Source organism: Paroedura picta, chromosome 9 (assembly GCF_049243985.1).
Source record: "Paroedura picta isolate Pp20150507F chromosome 9, Ppicta_v3.0, whole genome shotgun sequence".
In the NCBI taxonomy this organism is placed as follows: domain Eukaryota; kingdom Metazoa; phylum Chordata; class Lepidosauria; order Squamata; family Gekkonidae; genus Paroedura; species Paroedura picta.
In genome coordinates this window covers 22,937,309-22,955,428 of record NC_135377.1, presented here as the reverse complement: position 1 = coordinate 22,955,428, position 18,120 = coordinate 22,937,309, and the positions used below count along the sequence as shown (strand labels likewise).

Genomic DNA, 18,120 nt, shown 5'->3' with positions numbered 1-18,120 from the left:
GCCTCCCGCCACGCAGGCGCCTTTCTTGCTTGCTTGGCTTGACCCGGCTCAGGACCGGTTCTAGTAGCTATCGAACACCGTTCAAAGGCTTTAAAATTGGGCGCCTTTTTTTCTTAACGTATTAATTTATTCATAATTGGATGATGTATAGCCCGCCACGCTCGTACGAGACGGCGCGTGACGAGCCACAGACGTAACCGCACAATAAAAGCCCCACTACAGCGCCCCTCCCCCTTCGACGGCGGTCTTAGCCCTCCTCCCTCCTGCGCTCCTGAGAGGAATCGCGGGGAAACAAATACGGGCCCACGAGAGAGGTTTTGGTCCCTCCGGCTCCCCGTCAGTGGGAGTTCGAGTCCCGCCTTTCAAACCGCCGCGGCCCAGAGAGGGTGGGCGGGGCTGGCGCCTCCGTAACCATGGCGACGGCGAGGCGTCTGCTAGGCCTGGCGGTGGTGTGGGGAGCCTTCCGCGCGAGGTTTTCGGGCGCCCAGAGCTTCTCCCTGCCATTGCGCGAGCCCCAGAGCTGTGGAGGGACCCAGTACTTCGACATCGCCAGCCTGGCTTGCGGCCCCTGCGGGCCTTCCCAGAGGAAGAGCGTGCAGGGTGAGCGGCGACTCTCCCCCTCGCTTCGGCCAGGGGGGGGCTTTCTTCTTGGGGGGTTGCCCCCTCAGTGCGACCCCTGGGGAAGGGTTCGGGGGCCCTGACAGCCGGTTGGTTGCGTAAAGGACGCGCATGTCAGGAAAGAGCTTGAAAGAAAGCCGGTTTCGCCCTTGAGCGCGGGTTTACGGCCGTGCGTCCTCCCTTCTTCCCAACATCTGCCATACACGATGCTCTCCTTGTACTTATGTATACACGCCAGCTTTTATGCTCAATATCACACGCATGTAAGAGGATGTATTATCCAAAAGCAAAGTATCCTTCCTTCCCTTCGGTTCCCGTATAGGACTATAGCAGCGGATTAACTAAAAACTCACGCTGCTAGTCTACTGATTAAATTGGCTTTGAAGGAAAAAGTTACGGGGGAAATCATACTTTGGTTTTAGATTATACCGTCTTTCATTTATGTGTATGGACAGACAAGGCTTCTATGTCATGTTCTTCTACAGTGGTGTGTCACTTTAAGGCTCTGTCTGTGTGTGTGCCTGTTCTACACAACCATATACATGCACACAGCCTTCTTGTTAGATACCTTAACATTGTATATATATTTTTTAAATTTATGTTCTTAATAGTCCCATCTTTCTCACAGGTACTCACAGTGGATTACACTTAGTGAGTCAGTACAATCATCAATATCAGTTAAATGGGACATTAAATAACCAGTGCTCTACGATTTTAGATATGTGGAAACACCAAAAAGAACTGAAACATATAGCATAAATATTATACAAATTGCAATGAGCTATTAGCATCAGAATAGCCCATAATACCTTATCATTAATCCAAGTAAGTTTGTACAACTACTTTGTTCAGTGCAACCTTATTAACAGCACAGAAAAGCTCTTATGAATAGTTCAGCTTTGCATAGTTTGCAGAAAGCCTGGAGAGTGGGAACTTTCCTGACTGCCACAGGCAGACCATTCCACGGGGTGGGAGACACCAGAGAGAAAGCACATGTACAGGCAGTTGTTGATCATGTCCGCCTGGCCTCAACCAGGGCCAGAGCCTTCTCTGTCCTGGCCCCCACCTGGTGGAATGAGCTTCCAGAAGAGATCAGGGCCCTGACAGAACTAAAACAGTTCTGCAGGGCCTACAAAAGGGAGCTCTTCCGCCAGGTATTTGGCTGAGGCCAGGCACAATCAACAACATTTGCAGGACTCCTGCCCCTCCTTCCCCCTAGAAATCCAAGACTTCTGGACCTGTTTGTATTACTGTTGTTTAATGTTATACTGTTACCTTGTAATTATCAGTTAATAATATTAATGTTATAGTTACTATATGTATAGTTCCATGTACAGTTTTCAGTTCAATGTAAATCGCCCTGAGCCTTCGGGGAGAGCAGTATATAAATATGAATAAATAAATAAATTTTCAGGTTGGCTCCTCTAGAAGCCTTTGGTGACCTGAGCAAAGTTGTGTGGCAAAGCATAGGAAGAGTGGGATCCTGTGAATAAGAGGTGGCCAAGGCCATGAAAGGCTTTGTAATAGTCAATAACTTAAACTGACCTTGGTATATCACACAAAGGTAACTGCTGCTAAATGAAGCCCTGTAGTATTTCTGTTACGTTAGCAGGTTGATAGTCCAGCTAAGCTCAGTCTCATTAGAGCTTGGGACAGCAGGGACAATCATGGTTAGTATGTGGATGAGAGACCACCAAGGGAAACGGGTTGCTACACAGAGGAAGACAATGACAGACCATCTCAAATCTTGTATTCCCTCAAAAACTCCATGGCCTGTGGTTGTCATAAGTTGAGTATGACCCATGACATAAAGTTTTTAGTATTATATAGAGTTGTTCAGATCACTTTCATGTATGCACAATTAACGTAGCATAATTAAATTTTTAATGTTTTTGAAATTGTTCGTTTCTAACGCAGTGCTCTTTATTAATAAATTACATGTTTAATATTTTAGTTATAGTTTGTAGCAGTTGAGTGAACAACTTTTTGCATGTTTCCAGGTACTTCATGTTCCTGCCTACCAGGATTCAAGCTAGTTTCTGATAATGGTGGCATTTCCATTGCCTGTGAAAAATGTCCAGAAAATAAGGTAATATTGTGCCTGCAGTAAGCAAGTTTTTATTATGTTAATGGGAAACCTTTTCCATATAAATCAAGATGGGTAGCCATGTTAGTCTGTGTGTAGTAGTAAAAAAGAGCACCAGTTCAGTAGTCCCTTTATTAAGACTTATAAAACTTGTAGCAGGGTATGAACTTTCATGAGTCACTGATTTCTTCTTCCAGAGCAGTAGCTGTGCTAAGTGTTCCAGCAAAAATAAAAGGGAGTCTTGTATCAACCTTATGAAACAATATCATTATAAAGACATTTTTTCCAAGCACAATTTTTTGCAGAGCTCACTTAAGATGAAATAAGTATATCTTGCCTATGCTATTCTTTTTATATTGAAAGTAAGAATAAAGCCAACAAGGAGCTGGGTAGGAAGGGCAGTGAAATGAGATGTAAAGTATTTTAATCTTTTGTTTAGAGTGGAGTCACTGAAGATGGATGGAACTGCATTGCTTGCCCTAAAGGTGTAACTGCTGAAGGAAAATGTAAATGTGCTGCTAATGAGATTTTAGGTGAGAACTTTGTGCAGTTATTCTTCTTGATACCTAATTTTCCTAGCAGAAAAGGGCATATCAATGATTGCCTGTCTTTTCCCATGCAATAAATGCAACACAAAACATAGTAATCTTTTGGTATCCTTTGCTTTACCTCAGCTTTACCGGTACTGCATAAAATGCTATGTTGGAGTAGAGATACTCAGCTGTATTTGAAATATCTTGTCTCTACAATCATACTATTTCAGCCCAAAATACTTAATTATGCTCAAAAAGTCAATAATATAATTCTCATGGAACAAAATTGAGCAAATTCTCTTGAGCTTACTACCTGTTGGTCTCTCTGTTTAGTAATCAGTGTGGTGTAGTAGCTAGAGTGCTGGACTAGGATCTGGAAGATCCAGGTTCAAGTCTCCATTCTGCCATGAAAACTTGCTGAGTGATCTTGGGCTGGGCACTCGTAGAGTTGTTGAAGGATAAAATGGAACAAAGGAAAATGTTGCAAGTGGCGTTGGTTGTCTACTGGGGTGAAAAATGGGGTATAAAAGTAGTAAATAATAAAGGAATGCTGTAGTTCAGTGGTCCCCAACCTGCAGGCCGCGGCCCGCTTCCGGGCCGCGAAGGCCATGGCGCCGGGCCGCGGCTCCCTCTCCCCGCCCCCCCGCAGTAAAAAACTTCCCAGGCCGCAAGCTTGCGGCCCGGGAAGCTTCTTACTGCGGGAGGGCGGGGAGAGGGAATCGGGGCCAGGCCGCGCCCGTGCAAGCGCGGCCCGATGTGCGGGCGCGGGGCGCGGCTCGCGAGGCGCGGCCCGTGGGCACGGCCCGATGTGCGGGCGCGGCTCGCGGGCGCGGCCCGATGTGGAGCCGCAGCCCGATGCGTGAAGAAAGGTTGGGGACCACTGCTGTAGCTGCTTCCTGGCTAATATTTGTAAAGGAAATGGCTGGATTTTAACTTGAGATTTTCTGTATCAAAGGATCACTGTCTCTGAGCTACAGCCCCTCACATATGCCAATTATTCTGGGACCAATTGTTAGTGCCCATTAGTAAGGCCTATGGTTTAGTACAATGCCAAGGATGTTTACATTTTGGTTGATAAAGTCTTGCCATTAAAACAAGCTTTTAATTAAAATATTTCCATTGAATTAGCAGGATAATAGTTAGGTTTCAAAGAATAAATTATTATCAATTAATTATGAATAACCCCTATTTTGACAATGTTTTTATATAGGTTTTTTGAAATTTGAATTTGAGTAAATTGCACCAAGTGTTTTCATGAGTTTTAGGAAACCAAAAGAAATTCTGAGTATATCTCTTCATGCCACTTGGAATATCAATCCAGAGGGCTTCCAGTCTTTAAGAAGTGGCATTTGCTGATGAGCAAAGCCTATGAAAGGAAAGGCAAGCCTGGAAAGTCCTGTTGTACAAACAGAGTAACATGAGCAATCCCTTGGATCCCAGCTAAGATTTCCAAATTGTGATGTATGAGTTTAAAGCAATGCAAAATAAATGTGTAAACTATTTTTTCTACAGTCCTGCTTTTCATATAGCCTAAGAAGTAGTGCATGCTATATTAGTGTTCATATCTACATTTTTTTCTACTTAGTGGAAAGGACCACTAATGGTAAATTGTTAGATGCTGCATCGTGTGTTCAGTGTGAAGGAGCAGAATCATCATTTGCTGCACCCAATGGGCTAGGTAACAAGTAAGTAGTCTTGTTCTGAATTGTTACTTTTTTGTACAGTGTTGAGACTGGAAACATGACTGACAAATCTTATTTAGTACAATGAATAAGAGGAAATGTCCTTCAAAATAAATTCTGGGGAAGTAGATATATTTCTTTGTCTGGCTGTTAACAGGAATGAGCCCAGAGAATTCTTGGCTTATATGCTCCTTGCTGTTAGAAATCAATAATTTATACTTTTGCAGGTAATCAGTTTATTATTGTATCAACATCGCAATTAGTTTGATTTTCTCAGACCATTATGTAGTAAGAAATATTTTTTCATAAGGACTATGAGAATAATTGTAAACATTACTGTTCATTAATTTAAAACCTTGAAACTACTGTTTTATCTTCTTACCTTATAAAACCTTATGTGGAAATACTGTTTTTGGTAGCTACCTCATATCTTATGTATCGTACCCTCACATATGTGCAGCTAATCATCCCATTCATTAAATATGCATTGCTAGCACAATAAATAGAGTTCTTTGTGCATTGCAAGTCTGTTCTGCTATGATGCCTGTGAGATAAAATTCCATTATAAACATTTGAAACTCTGCTTTAAAGTAAGCGTGCAAAATGAAGTGTGCACAAATGAAGAGTAAATCAGTTTCCTTTTGTGTGTATGGCATTTATTACTGATGTCACAGCACCGATTCATACTAGTGCAGTATCTAGACAAACCATAAATGTCTCTGCATTATTTATATTGTTTATAACATATTTGAATAGTAAATTGGTATTATTGGCCATTATAATCTGCTCTAAAGGCTTGTTTGATTTTGGATTAAATCCCATAATTACGTTTTTGCAATGGTTTCTTTACTTTCTTCATATTTATCTTGCCATTTGTAGGTGCATCAGATGTGACCCAACATTTATCAGTGTAAGCAGGTCATGTCATTGTTCTGAACCAAATATTTTAGTAAGTACAACATAACAGCATATAAGAGAAATAGTACATCTTTGAAAGTAGGTCTTCTTACTTCAAATATTTATTATTTTTATCTTTTCAGACAGGAGGACTATGTTTTAGCGCCACTGGAAATCTACCTCCAAAGGGAATTGCAACTGTACGTTTTGGAAAGCTTGTAAGTGTGTTTCTTCTCAAACTCTTGATGCCTTATCACAAGTGTTTTTCAGATGTTTTCATGAGCTGTCCCTAGTCATAAAGGACAAAAAGACAGGCAGTGCAGCTGACCCTGTTCTTTAAAGCAGTGGTCCCCAACCTTTTTATCACCGGGGACCAGTCAACGCTTGACAGTCTTAATGAGGCCCAGGGGGTTAGTCTTTTGCCGAGGGACCTCACCGCCACCTGAGCCCCTGCTCCACTTGCTTTCCTGCCGGTGCAACTGATTTCCCGCCTCCTACTGGGGGGCTCTGCCAGCAGCAGCTGCGCAGTGCCATGCCGAGCGGGAGCCCCAGCCATGGCGGCTGTTGGAGAGCACCAAAGTTGAGCTGGTGGCAGAGTTGCAGGGCAGCCCCCGAGGCAGCAGCTGGGGAGGAGGAGCCGCAGCCCGGTACAGACTGATCCACGGACCAGGACCGGTCCCCGGACCAGGGGTTGGGGACCACTGCTTTAAAGGAGATGTAGTCATGACTGTGACCTGGCTAGTCCTATGTTATCAGATCTTAGAAGGTATGCAGATGCAGGCAATGACAAACCACCTCTAAGCATCTCCTGCTTTGATTCGGCTTGATGGCAGAAAAACAAAAAAAGATGAGTCAAGGAGCTTCCGTCTGATTATGAGGGGACAAAAGTTATTCCTTGGATTTCAGATAATTGCCTCAGGCTGACTTTATATAAAACAAGAATATTCACAATGTGTTTCTCTGTAAATTATAATTTAACATGCACATCTTTTGTGGTGACACAAAATTAAGATGGATTAATTCAAGTTAAGCTTTTGTTCTTATTTACAGGGCATTACCTTGATATCAGCGTGGTTTCTGAAAAACTTGCAGGCATCAGCGGCTGCTTGCTTAGTAAGTGTGGTATAAGAATTTCCTCTTGAAACTGGATAACTAAATAATGGACCTATAATTTTTTACTTTTATTGACTCCTAGGCAGGAACTTTTCTTTGTCACACTGAATACTAAAAGTCCAGCAACAGCTCTCCGAAGTGGTGTAAAGTAGGAGTGGGGAAGAAAGGGATAAGGATTCTTCATGTACCTGCTACTTTCACTGCTGTAGATCACACATTGTTTTGCAGTGCAAAAGCAGCAACCAGAGATTGCAGTTCATGGAGTCATCATGCAATATGTAGTTTTTTTAAAAATACATCTACCTTACTTTTTTACCTCCTGCCAACAATAAAACATTAAGTGGTAAGGCAGCAGACATGCAGTCTGAAGCTCTGCCCATGAGGCTGGGGGTTCAATCCCAGCAGCCAGCTCAAGGTTGACTCAACCTTCCATCCTTCCGAGGTCGGTAAAATGAGTATGCAGCTTGCTGGGGGGTAAACGGTAATGACTGGGGAAGGCACTGGCAAACCACCTCGTATTGAGTCTGCCATGAAAACGCTCAAGGGCGTCACCCCAAGGGTCAGACATGACCCAGTGCATGCACAAGGGATACCTTTACCTTTACTTTTATCAATTTTAAAAAGAGCCAGAGTCCAGTAGCACCTTAAAGAGTACCATGTAGCCACATGATGGAATATGTGTAAAGTAAATGTGCCTGGCAACTTACTCATCTTCACACCACAAAGAAACTTACTGGGAAGAAAATCCATAATTACGCAGCAATTGAGGGCTTTTCAGCAGTGACTAAAAACTTTGCAGCAGTACCCATTTCATTACTTTCACATTAAAATCTGAGTGTTGAATGTGCTCCATGTTGGCCGCACATTTTGTGACTCCTGAGAAAAACCAAGGTCCCCCTCCCTCTCCTGGGCGGAAATTCATATGACCTAAAGTGGAAGCTCAAAAGTTGCCCTGGCTTCCTCCACTGTTTCCTGCCTCACCTGAGATCCAACCAACACTGTGTCTCTGCCCACCTTCCTCCACTTTCCACTGTATTTTTGAAAGATTTTAAACAGGATTGTGTTAATATGCAGTTGCAAAGTAACACAAGCACAACACACACCCCGCCACTCCATCTTCCCCCCCCCCAGCAAGATTAAACATTCAAGAGAACTGTCTTCATTAATTTCATGAAGAGAAAGGGAGCCACAGTCATTTCAGGGAGGGAGGCTACAAACATTATTAACTTCATCCCGCAGTCTCCTGCGGCTTTCCCCAAGTACAAAAAAAGCTGCTTTGTTTTAAAACATAGAAGTGTCCCAACATAATAACACTTTAAAAATAATAACATGCACTATATGGGGGAAGAAACTGATGACACGGGATGCTTGCCTGAAGTAGCCCACTTAAACACGTGTCAATACAGACTGGTATCCCCATACCTATGTGAGCCTGTGGCCAGTGTTATAATATTAATATATAGAAGGACTTGTCACTGATGAAAGAATCTCACTGAAAACGGACATTACCTGGATTCTGTTTTGACAGAAGTCCTAAAGAATAAAGAAACAAAGAAAATACAAAAATAGGACATATTTCTTTCTTTTATGAATATATCATATTGGTTTGGTTTAATTATTAGACCGTCCTTCTTATACTCTTGTATAATAATCCTATTGATTACAATAGGTGTTATCTGGACTGGGCAGGTTGTGGGCAGAGAGTTGCATGTTTTGGGAAGTTGCTTAAATTCCCCTGTTTGAAGTTGTTGGGACTCCCAACTTTCTTAGATTTGACTGGATTGTGCCATTATTGTGTCATGTTCACTAAGTGAATGATTGCAGTGACAAAACAGACAAGAGTGCTATAAATAGATTTCTAAAATTGCACAGCATGAGCCTCTTGTGGCGCAGAGTGGTAAGGCAGCCGTCTGACAGCTTTGCCCATAAGGCTGGGAGTTCAATCCCAGCAGCCGGCTCAAGGTTGACTCAGCCTTCCATCCTTCCGAGGTCGGTAAAATGAGTACCCAGCTTGCTGGGGGGTAAATGGTAATGACTGGGGAAGGCACTGGCAAACCACCCCGTATTGAGTCTGCCAAGAAAACGCTAGAGGGCGTCACCCCAAGGGTCAGACATGACTCGGTGCTTGCACAGGGGATACCTTTACCTTTACCTAAAATTGCACATTTATTCCATTTTTAAATACTGTAATAGTTTTCTGATAAATAATTGTCTTTGGCCTGTTTCCCTGCAGCTGTACTCCAACATAACATCTTGCCAAGCACTTGGAAATATGTGTGTAATGAACATGAATTACTTGAGCTCTGCCAGCACAGATGCATGTGGCCTTTTTCAATACGTCTTTGCAAATACTGCTGGACTCGGGACTGTTCATTCAATATCTTTTTGGTATGTGGTCTCACTCTAAATTCTTTTGCCTTGTAAATCCCAATGACATGTAGTAGTTACCATATCAAACTATAATATGGAAGATGTGGGTTCATATCCTCACACTGCTTGGGAATTTGCTAGGTGACCTAGGACAAGTTGTAACATTACTTTCTAATCTATAGTACAGGACTGTCGCAGACATAAAAGGGGGAATTAAGAACAGTATTCACTGTTCACTGCTCTGAGATCCTTTGGGAAAGGGTGAGATACAATTACTAGATACCTGCCTTAGGAAAAGTAATCAAATGTAGGCTGCAATAAACATTATCTTACTGTTCATAGGAGACAGAACCTTCCATGGCTTTACTATGGTGACCAACCAGGATTAGCATCACAGGTTCTTGACACAACTGAGTTTCCTTCTAGCTTTACTTTTAAGGGGACAAATAAGGTAGGATCATTGAAATACAAACTAAAGACTTTATTTTACTCTGTTGAAATTACACTGGGGATGTGTCTTTAATGCCTTTAATGTTTTCTCTGGGAGACATGTAATCCTAACCCTGCCCGTGGCGCCACAGGCGCCGCGAACTAAATAAAGCCGTAAGGACAGACCATCGGCGGGGCCGCACCTGCCCATTAGCCTCTCCGATTCTCGCCCTGCCGCCAAGGGAGCACCCGCCAGCCGCGTGCAGCTCCCTGGCCGGCGTGCTCCCTGGCCACCATGTCTCGCGTGCTGGCGGCCTGCCAACTTGCCGGCCGCGAGAACATTGTCTAGCGCCCGCTGTATTGTAAGTACAGCGGGCTTGATTACTAGTTTATTATAATACAAAGTGATATATTGTTCAAATATAATGAAAGTAGTAAAATGGTAAACTTTCTTGAACAATACATTTGTATTGAGTACATTTGTATACAATACATTTGTATTGAGGGGTTTGAGTATCTGAAATGTGATGACCAATGTTATATGTTTTCAGGTTCAGTTTCTGTTGGTATTCTGAAACATACATGCGCCTATAAAATGCTGTATTAGCACAGGGCAGCTGCTGACCCTCTTTTGATGTAGCATCATTGGCTGCTTCTTCAGTCAGTTTGATCTTTCACTTCCCACACAAAAGATGAACACCTAGTTGTTGAATTTCTGTAAAACTTTTCATGGCATCATAGCACCCCTACAAGTAGCTGTCAGGAAAAGAAAAACAGGATTTATAAACAAACAGATTATATGCAGATGTTCATTTTTTTTGTAGGTGTGATATTAGGTACCAGTTTCTACTAGACCTTAACAAAAAAACTAATGGACTTTGATATTTTCACTTAGCATGTTATCCCTGGCATCTCCAGTTAAAGGGTGTCGACTAGCAGATGCTGGGAAAGACTTTTCTCTGCCCGAGACCCTGGGGGGCCATTGGTAGTCAGTGAAGACAATACTGAGCTCTAGGAGCCCATGACCTGACTCAGTACCGGGGTAACTTCCTGTGTTTCACTTTTATGGCAGCAGTCACCTTGCAGTTAAATAGGACTCTACTTCGATTGCATTGTTAAATTTTGTGTTAAAATGTGATTATTGCTCCCATCCACATCATGTTAATAGCACACTTACTTTTGCACATCTTCATGAAGCTGTTTGTGTGTGATATAAATAAATGCTAAATGGCAGAGTCTGTACCTTATTCTTCATTAAGTTTTAGTAAGTCTGTTTTCCAAAACTGTAGGGGAGCACTGAGTGTAAAATATAAAGATTCCAGTTCTGAAATGCTCTTTAATCTTTTGTTAACAGAACATAAAATTGAAATTTGTTGGCGCTTCATATGATGCAGCGGGAAATTTTCTTGAATGGCAGTATTTAGAAGGTGGCCTTTTACAGGTAAGCTTTTGTTTGTAATGCAGCACACAAGCAATTTGTAGGATATATAGGCTAGTATGGTGAATGATGTTGGATATATAGGCTAGTATGGGGCGGCGATGGGTCGGACACGACTTTGCACCTAACAACAACAATGGTGAATGAAGAAAGGAACGAATTTGGCACCCTAGTTTTAATTTTGGAAGTTTACATTTTGTGTCCCAGCAAATACTTTTTCAAAGCACATGCATGTAAAGCTCAACTTTAGTCCTTTTGTCCATTTCAGTGCTTTCTGATTGTCTCCTTTATCCAAATAATTCCTTTCCCAGTTTAAAGACATATATTCTGTTGCTAATGCAAGTATCTTCTATCTTTCACCCAAGTCAAATCAACCCGCTTGCTCATTGCAATCCCATTCCGATTGTTTTAAAATTATAGTGTATCCAAATATCTTGTTTTGCCTTGGGATATATATTGATTAAGTTCCTGAACTATGTTCTTTATTTAGTCCAGGAGGGCAGGGGTGTTCACTATGGTAAACAGTGAGAGCAATATTTACTAATGGAGATTCAATTGGATGCTTGAAAACAGGTCCAGGGCAGCATATGAACTACGTTGTTCTTTTATTTTCTGGATGTCCACTATGAAATAATTGTCCCTTTTACTTTTGGATATATGAAGAAGAAGAGAAAAGAGCTGTTTTTTTATGCCTCACTTTTCATTACCGAAAGGAATCCCAAAGCAGCTTACAAATACCATTCCCTTCCTCTCCCCACAACAGACATCCTGTGAGGTAGGTAGGGATAAGAGAGCTCTAAGAGAACAGCTCTAAGAACTGTTACTGACCCAAGGTTACCCAACTGGCTGCATGTTGAGGAGCTGGAAGCCAAACCCAGTTCACCAGATTAGAGTCTGCTGGTCTTTAACCACAAATGCATTTTGGCCTAATGGTTAAAAGAGCAATAAAAGAGCATCAAGCAAGCCTCGAAGGGAAGTGCATTCTATAAACAAACTATCATTACTGAAAAAGATCTCAGGTTACTACCTGCCTAACCTCTGAAAGTAGGGGGCACACAGCAGGACCCATGTGGGATATCTTTACTAGTGGGTTGTACAAGATCGGAGGAGGCAGTTCTTAAATACTATGGCCCCAAACCCTCTAGGACTTGACAGGTAAGGACCAGCACTTTAAATTAAGGTGACCATATTGTCCCACTTTTGGAGGTGGCACCTAGCAAATTGTACTTTTGTTGAAATTTTAAAAATATATATTACAATACTATTTTTGCATTCTATGTGTTCTATGAAAATGTTTGTTGCTCCATATAGACCAAATTTTTAATCAAGAACCGCCCCCCCCCCCCCCGGTCAATAGTATCCTGCTTTACCAATGTTAAAATCTGGTCACCTTACTTTAAATTGTATCCAGAAACAAATGGGCAGCACCATGTGCAGCACTATGGTGATGTGTCCCATCCCTGATAGTAGCCTGGCTACTACATTTTGGGTGAGCTGAAGTTCCAGACCATTTTCAATGGGAGCTCCACATAACTCTCATTACACTGATCTAACATGGATAAAATTAAAGCACGGGTCACTATGACCAGATCACACTTTTTGAGAAATGCCCATAGCTGGAGCTGAAACTGATAAAAGGCACTACAGGCCTCAGAGGTGACCTGGACCCATAAATAATTGTCTGCATTCAGATGAAATGCCAAATTACAGTAAGACTGAATATTTTCAGAAAAGGAAATCTGTAGTCATTCTTTGCACATGACGGGATGAGAGAGGGGGCACACAAACATGCTCGTTAACAAGATTCCATGTCACAGGGAAACAGCAGCCTAGGAGAATTCTTGTAGAGAAAGAGCTTTGCCTAACTTTAAAGTGATTGGGCAATCCTTGTTGGTATTGGGCTTGGAGAGTATGTTAGAGACACAAGCAGAGCTCAAATCTTGATTATTTTGTTTTGATGATTTTTATTCCCTGCTTTGTTCATGTACTTAAATCAATCAGTTTATTTTCGAAGGACTAGCTACTATAATTGTTTATTCAGCACTCATTACTTTTTTAAAAATACAATTCATCACTTGTTAAAAATTATGCAAGTATTTCTTATTCCAAAATTAGAAAAGTGCCCTGAAGAATTCCAGATGTGTTCTTATCTTTATTTAATGCAGCTTTGTCCTGACACGGTGACGAAACTGAATGCTGCTTACATATTTGGGACAACTTACCAACAGAAAGTAAGCATAACTTTATTTATTTATTTATTACATTTATATATCCCCCTCTCCTAAGGCTCAGGGCAGTTTGCATGGAACAAAAACAAGAACAATACATCAAACTCAGTGACAATATCAAATTTTGGAAGGCAACAGTAATAGAGAAAATAATAATCTGACGGAGTTAACAATCTAACAGACCCATGGTTGGCCAGTTCAGGCATATGGGTTCAAGGGAGGGAGGTTCGGGGGCTCAGTAGGTGTTGTTGAGCTTCGATCAACCTCATCCAAATGCCTGGCAGAGGAGCTCCATTTTGCAGACCTTGCAGAACTTTTTTAGTTCTGTTTAAATATCAGATGTAGGATTAGATGTCAATTAAGCAATGTGATAGGAAATCAGATCGTGGAAATCTGAAACAAGCAGATATCTGAACATTAGATGCTTCCAAAATGCATTTCAGGTAGTGTCGAAGGAAAGAATCCAGCAGTACTTAGGCTATCAGACTTCCCTATGTAAAATTATTTTCCATGCTCTGTGGGCCATGTGAAGTGAGATATGTAGGTATCTAATGGTGAAGGGACATGAAATCACAGAACAGAGCAACATTTGTTACAAGTTTGAAGGTATGTAGTTTCCAGAACAAGAAATACTTATTTGCAAAGGGTTTATACTGCTTAACATAATGTCACATCTTATCCTTTCATTGTTTTAAAAGGAAAACACTTATAGTCCATTTCAAGGAATTTGTAACCTCCAAGTATTTAAGAAGTGCTATGGAAAGATGCAAGTAACATTTTGTATTTTGTTTCATTTTTATTTCATATTTTTAATACAGTGTACAATTTCCATTTCAAGAATTTTAAAGGACTATTCAGATCCAGTGTTTTATGATGTGTTTCTTGAATATATTGATGAAGAGGATGGACAGCAATACCTTTGGGCTGTGCCAGTTTTAAACTTAAATCTTCAGTATAATGAGATGTTTGTGAACCAAGGTGAGAATATTGTGCTGCTCTCATTTTTCTTGAACTATTGTCGTGTCTGTATCTCCAGTTGGAAAAAAATATATATGTATCTCCTTATTTTTCAGTCTGCTTCTAATTGTCTATATGAAAATATTTCTTTTAAATTATAATTTCACACTTTTTTTTTCAAAGGCAGTAATATGAATAGTTGGTTCTTAACACGTCGAATGTTTTTGGTGGATACATTAAGTGGGCGTGAAAACGACTTGGGAAACCAGCCAAAAGTAATTCGAATTGCTAGTGAAATAGCAATAAGGTGAGTCTGCATGAAAGTAATTCCACACAAATGTATGAATCCAGCAGTCTGGAGTAAAATGCTCACAATTAGCTGTGAACATTGTTTTAAAAAACAAGGAAGAAATGCTAGCTTACCCTAGGTACGCCTAATTGCCAAGGGAAAAATGGCATGACATCAGATATTCAGTTTACTTCTGGATTCTTACATTAAAGCAGTGCTGTTGCTTTAATTTGTGTCTGCATTTATTTCCCTAGGTTTAGAGCCTCTCTGCTGGTTTTGCTCTCTGCTGCTTGGTCCTCTTGGACTCCAGTCCCAAACCTATTCTTTCTTGGAGAGCTGCCTTTGCTTCTCCCTTGCACTAGCTGCGTGCAATTAAGTCCTCTTTTGGCAACCTCCTCACCTTGCAGTCCTTCCTGTTCCCTTTCAGCTGGCCTGCCTCTTTATCAGATTCCAGTCTGGGAAAGAGGAAGAAGGTCCATCTGTAGCTCTTGTAGCCTTCCCCTATACCGCCTCCATACACACTGAGCAGTGGCTTTCCTTTTTGGCAGTGGGAATTGGCTTCAAGAAAAATACTCAAGAAATTCAGAAACAAAATCAAAATTATTTTGACTTAATATTTTATTTTGGGTTGCTGACTGTTGATTAATATAATCTGTGATTGTAATGAAATTAAGTAAAATAAAGTAGATTAAAATGTAATTTCATATTCAGCATGTTTACATTCTCTCACTTTCTCTTTCACACAAATCAATTAGATCCACTGAACTTTACTGGTCAGAAATTTGAGGTTCTGTTTAGTGTATAGTTTTCTTATACTTATTCCCAGCTAATGTGTTGCATATTTTTCTGCAGTATTCATCTCGTGCCAAATACTCAGAGAGGAGCCATCTACCCCCCTCTCCTTACCGTTTCCTACAGTGATATTCTCATCCAGAACCCTAGTACTCAGAATGTGGTGGTGAGTTCTTATGTAACTCTTATTTTGGTTTGAGTTTCCCAGCCTCATTTAAAAGAAGCTCAACCAACTTGTATAAAATAAATTATATAATGTCAGGTGAGTGGATAGTGAACAATTGCTTTTCAGGTTGTCATAAAATAATGTGATTGGTTGTACAGGATCCAGAATTTACTAAAAAGGTATACTCAACAATTCGTAACAGTTGAAGTATAGTCAGCTAAAATGAACCTGCATGTTGGTTCCAGATGATTTTTGATATTTATGAAACTGTGGTAGAATATTCTGCAGCTGTAGTGGAGCCTGGAGAAATTCCTTTTTATGTTCATATTATTTGCAAGTGATGTCTGAATTCTACTCTTCATTGATCCTCAGGATTGTTGATGAGGCATCAGATGAGAATTTAAGAAGTAGTTATGTAAACATTATAAGGACATAACAAGAGTATAATGTGTAACCATGAAACAAAACCAACTGTTAAAATATTACAATTAAACAATGAGGTGGAGGGTGTTGTGTATTCCAAGAAACTAGCACTCGAGCATTCTTAGCGTGTTTTTTTTTTGTTTCCTTCATCCAGAAATTATAGTAGACATAATTGTAACTATTCAAATGAAGTTCAGTCAGTCACCAGGTAAAATCTTGTAATTTTCAAACTCTAGGCCCTCATGTGGCAGTCTCAGAACCAGAGTTACTAAAGAACCCTATAAATAGGCCATTGAAAGAGACCAGGCCTCTGAGTGCTACTTGGACAAGTCCCCCTTGTAAAGATGACTGAAGCGCCTCTTCCCCCATCTTCTGTCCCAATTTTCAGACAGGTTCACAACTATAGAATCTGGACCACAATTTTTTCTCGTGGTCACATCGCAGTTTCAAGTTCCAGTGCTAAAACTTATTTTTTTTTTCTCAGCTGCAGATTAACAGCCAAAAATGTACACGTAATTTTATTGCTTACATTGAATGATCTGTAATTTAAGGTTTCATGTAATATTCCAGTAAAGTTGATGTATTGAATGTATTTGTTAAAATAAATACTCTTCAGGTTTCCTTCTCAGTCAACTACAAAATGAACCAGTCAGAGGCTCGCAGTCAGACCAATGTAAGTTGCATCTCCACCATTCTTAGTTTTTTAAAAAAAATATTGATTTCTATAGGTGAGGCAGCATAATTCTTTGTTCACCTTTTCTTGTAGATAGCACTGGGTGTTCTAGGTGGACTGGCAGTTTTATGGTCCCTTCTCAAGACTGCAGGCTGGAAGAGACGCATAGGGAGTCCCATGATTGATTTGCAGGTATGAACCAGTGCGAGATGTAGGGAAAATGTAATATGTTGTTTAAAACAGGGGTAGTCAACCTGTGGTCCTCCAGATGTTCATGGACTGGCAGGGGCTCATGGGAATTGTAGTCCATGAACATCTGGAGGACCACAGGTTGAGTACCCCTGGTTTAAAATATAGATCGCCTGCCATTTTCTGTAATATAAATGTTGGCTCAGTGCCATATAACCTCCTAGTCTAACAGCCCAGTTTTATTTACTGAGTTCAGTAGGGTTCACTGTTGGCTAAATACATGAAGAAGCAAAATATGGAAGCATCTCACTGAAAACAGAAATTCAACAGCTGATCAAATGTCTCTTATACTATACAGTTCACATGCCTGCAGTATCTTTGCAGAATATGAAATACATGCATTTTTGTAGGATTTTGTGCCCCAGGGTAAAGGAAGAGCACCGTTGAAGAATATGTACACATTACCAAAAGTTTCTTGGAAACATTAAAGGGTACAGCTTTATTGATTGCATGCGGGAGCATGGAGATGGACCCCAGAATTGGGCAACCAACCTGCCACTAAATTAGCTGCAGCCCATCTGCTGGGGGTGAATACTGTGGCGATGACTGGGATACACATGGGCACTGGCTGCTGCGTGGTCCTCCTGCCACATGGTGGTAAGAGCCCTGCCAATCCCCCAACTGGGCATGTTGCTGAATTGGCTTCACCTCAAGTCCCCAAACCAAGGCAGGCACTGCCTCCCCCAAAAGAATCTGCCGTAATACTCAATCTGCCAAAAAAACTGACACTTGAACAACACATAACTGAAACACAAACTTTAACAACCAAAGCACAGGGAGCGTGGGAAGGAAAACCATAAAAAGATAACAGCAGGAGGGCAGGAAGGAGCTCCCTGTATTGCCCAAATCTCCACCCTCTCGCCAGATGCTAGCTTCCTATGCTGGCCAGCCTCTGCCCCACTGGCCCCTGACTCGGGTGCCAGACCATGCAGCCAGCCAACAAACCACATGGTTATCTCCTCCTGTGCTCCCCACCCCAAGGCTGCAAAGGTTGCAGCAGGTAATTCCTTGCCACAGCTTATTATATAAAAGCACCAGTGAAACCATAGGAAACTCTTTTTCTGTATGCCACACCAAATTCAAGAGTTATCTGAAGCTTAGGAGTGACAGTACTAGGTATCCTGATGAAAAAGTAGTTTTCTTGTTTATCTCGGTTGAAGAAAATCTAATTGATTTG

At 41.2% G+C, this 18,120-nt stretch overlaps 1 protein-coding gene across 1 annotated transcript in view; it reads left to right on the top strand.

Moving 5' to 3' along the window:
• The first annotated feature begins 46 nt into the window (after nucleotides 1-46).
• Nucleotides 47-18,120, top strand: part of TMEM67 (transmembrane protein 67) — a 32,212-nt gene continuing 14,138 nt past the window's right edge. The window contains exons 1-16 of the mRNA XM_077351909.1: nucleotides 47-600; nucleotides 2,619-2,707; nucleotides 3,144-3,237; nucleotides 4,823-4,922; nucleotides 5,799-5,868; nucleotides 5,960-6,034; nucleotides 6,867-6,929; nucleotides 9,163-9,317; nucleotides 9,642-9,750; nucleotides 11,083-11,169; nucleotides 13,332-13,397; nucleotides 14,213-14,372; nucleotides 14,535-14,658; nucleotides 15,493-15,598; nucleotides 16,638-16,694; nucleotides 16,788-16,886. Of these exons, the coding sequence (XP_077208024.1) occupies nucleotides 414-600; nucleotides 2,619-2,707; nucleotides 3,144-3,237; nucleotides 4,823-4,922; nucleotides 5,799-5,868; nucleotides 5,960-6,034; nucleotides 6,867-6,929; nucleotides 9,163-9,317; nucleotides 9,642-9,750; nucleotides 11,083-11,169; nucleotides 13,332-13,397; nucleotides 14,213-14,372; nucleotides 14,535-14,658; nucleotides 15,493-15,598; nucleotides 16,638-16,694; nucleotides 16,788-16,886 (1,641 nt within the window). The 5' untranslated portion in view covers nucleotides 47-413. The remainder of the gene's footprint in view (nucleotides 601-2,618; nucleotides 2,708-3,143; nucleotides 3,238-4,822; nucleotides 4,923-5,798; nucleotides 5,869-5,959; nucleotides 6,035-6,866; nucleotides 6,930-9,162; nucleotides 9,318-9,641; nucleotides 9,751-11,082; nucleotides 11,170-13,331; nucleotides 13,398-14,212; nucleotides 14,373-14,534; nucleotides 14,659-15,492; nucleotides 15,599-16,637; nucleotides 16,695-16,787; nucleotides 16,887-18,120) is intronic.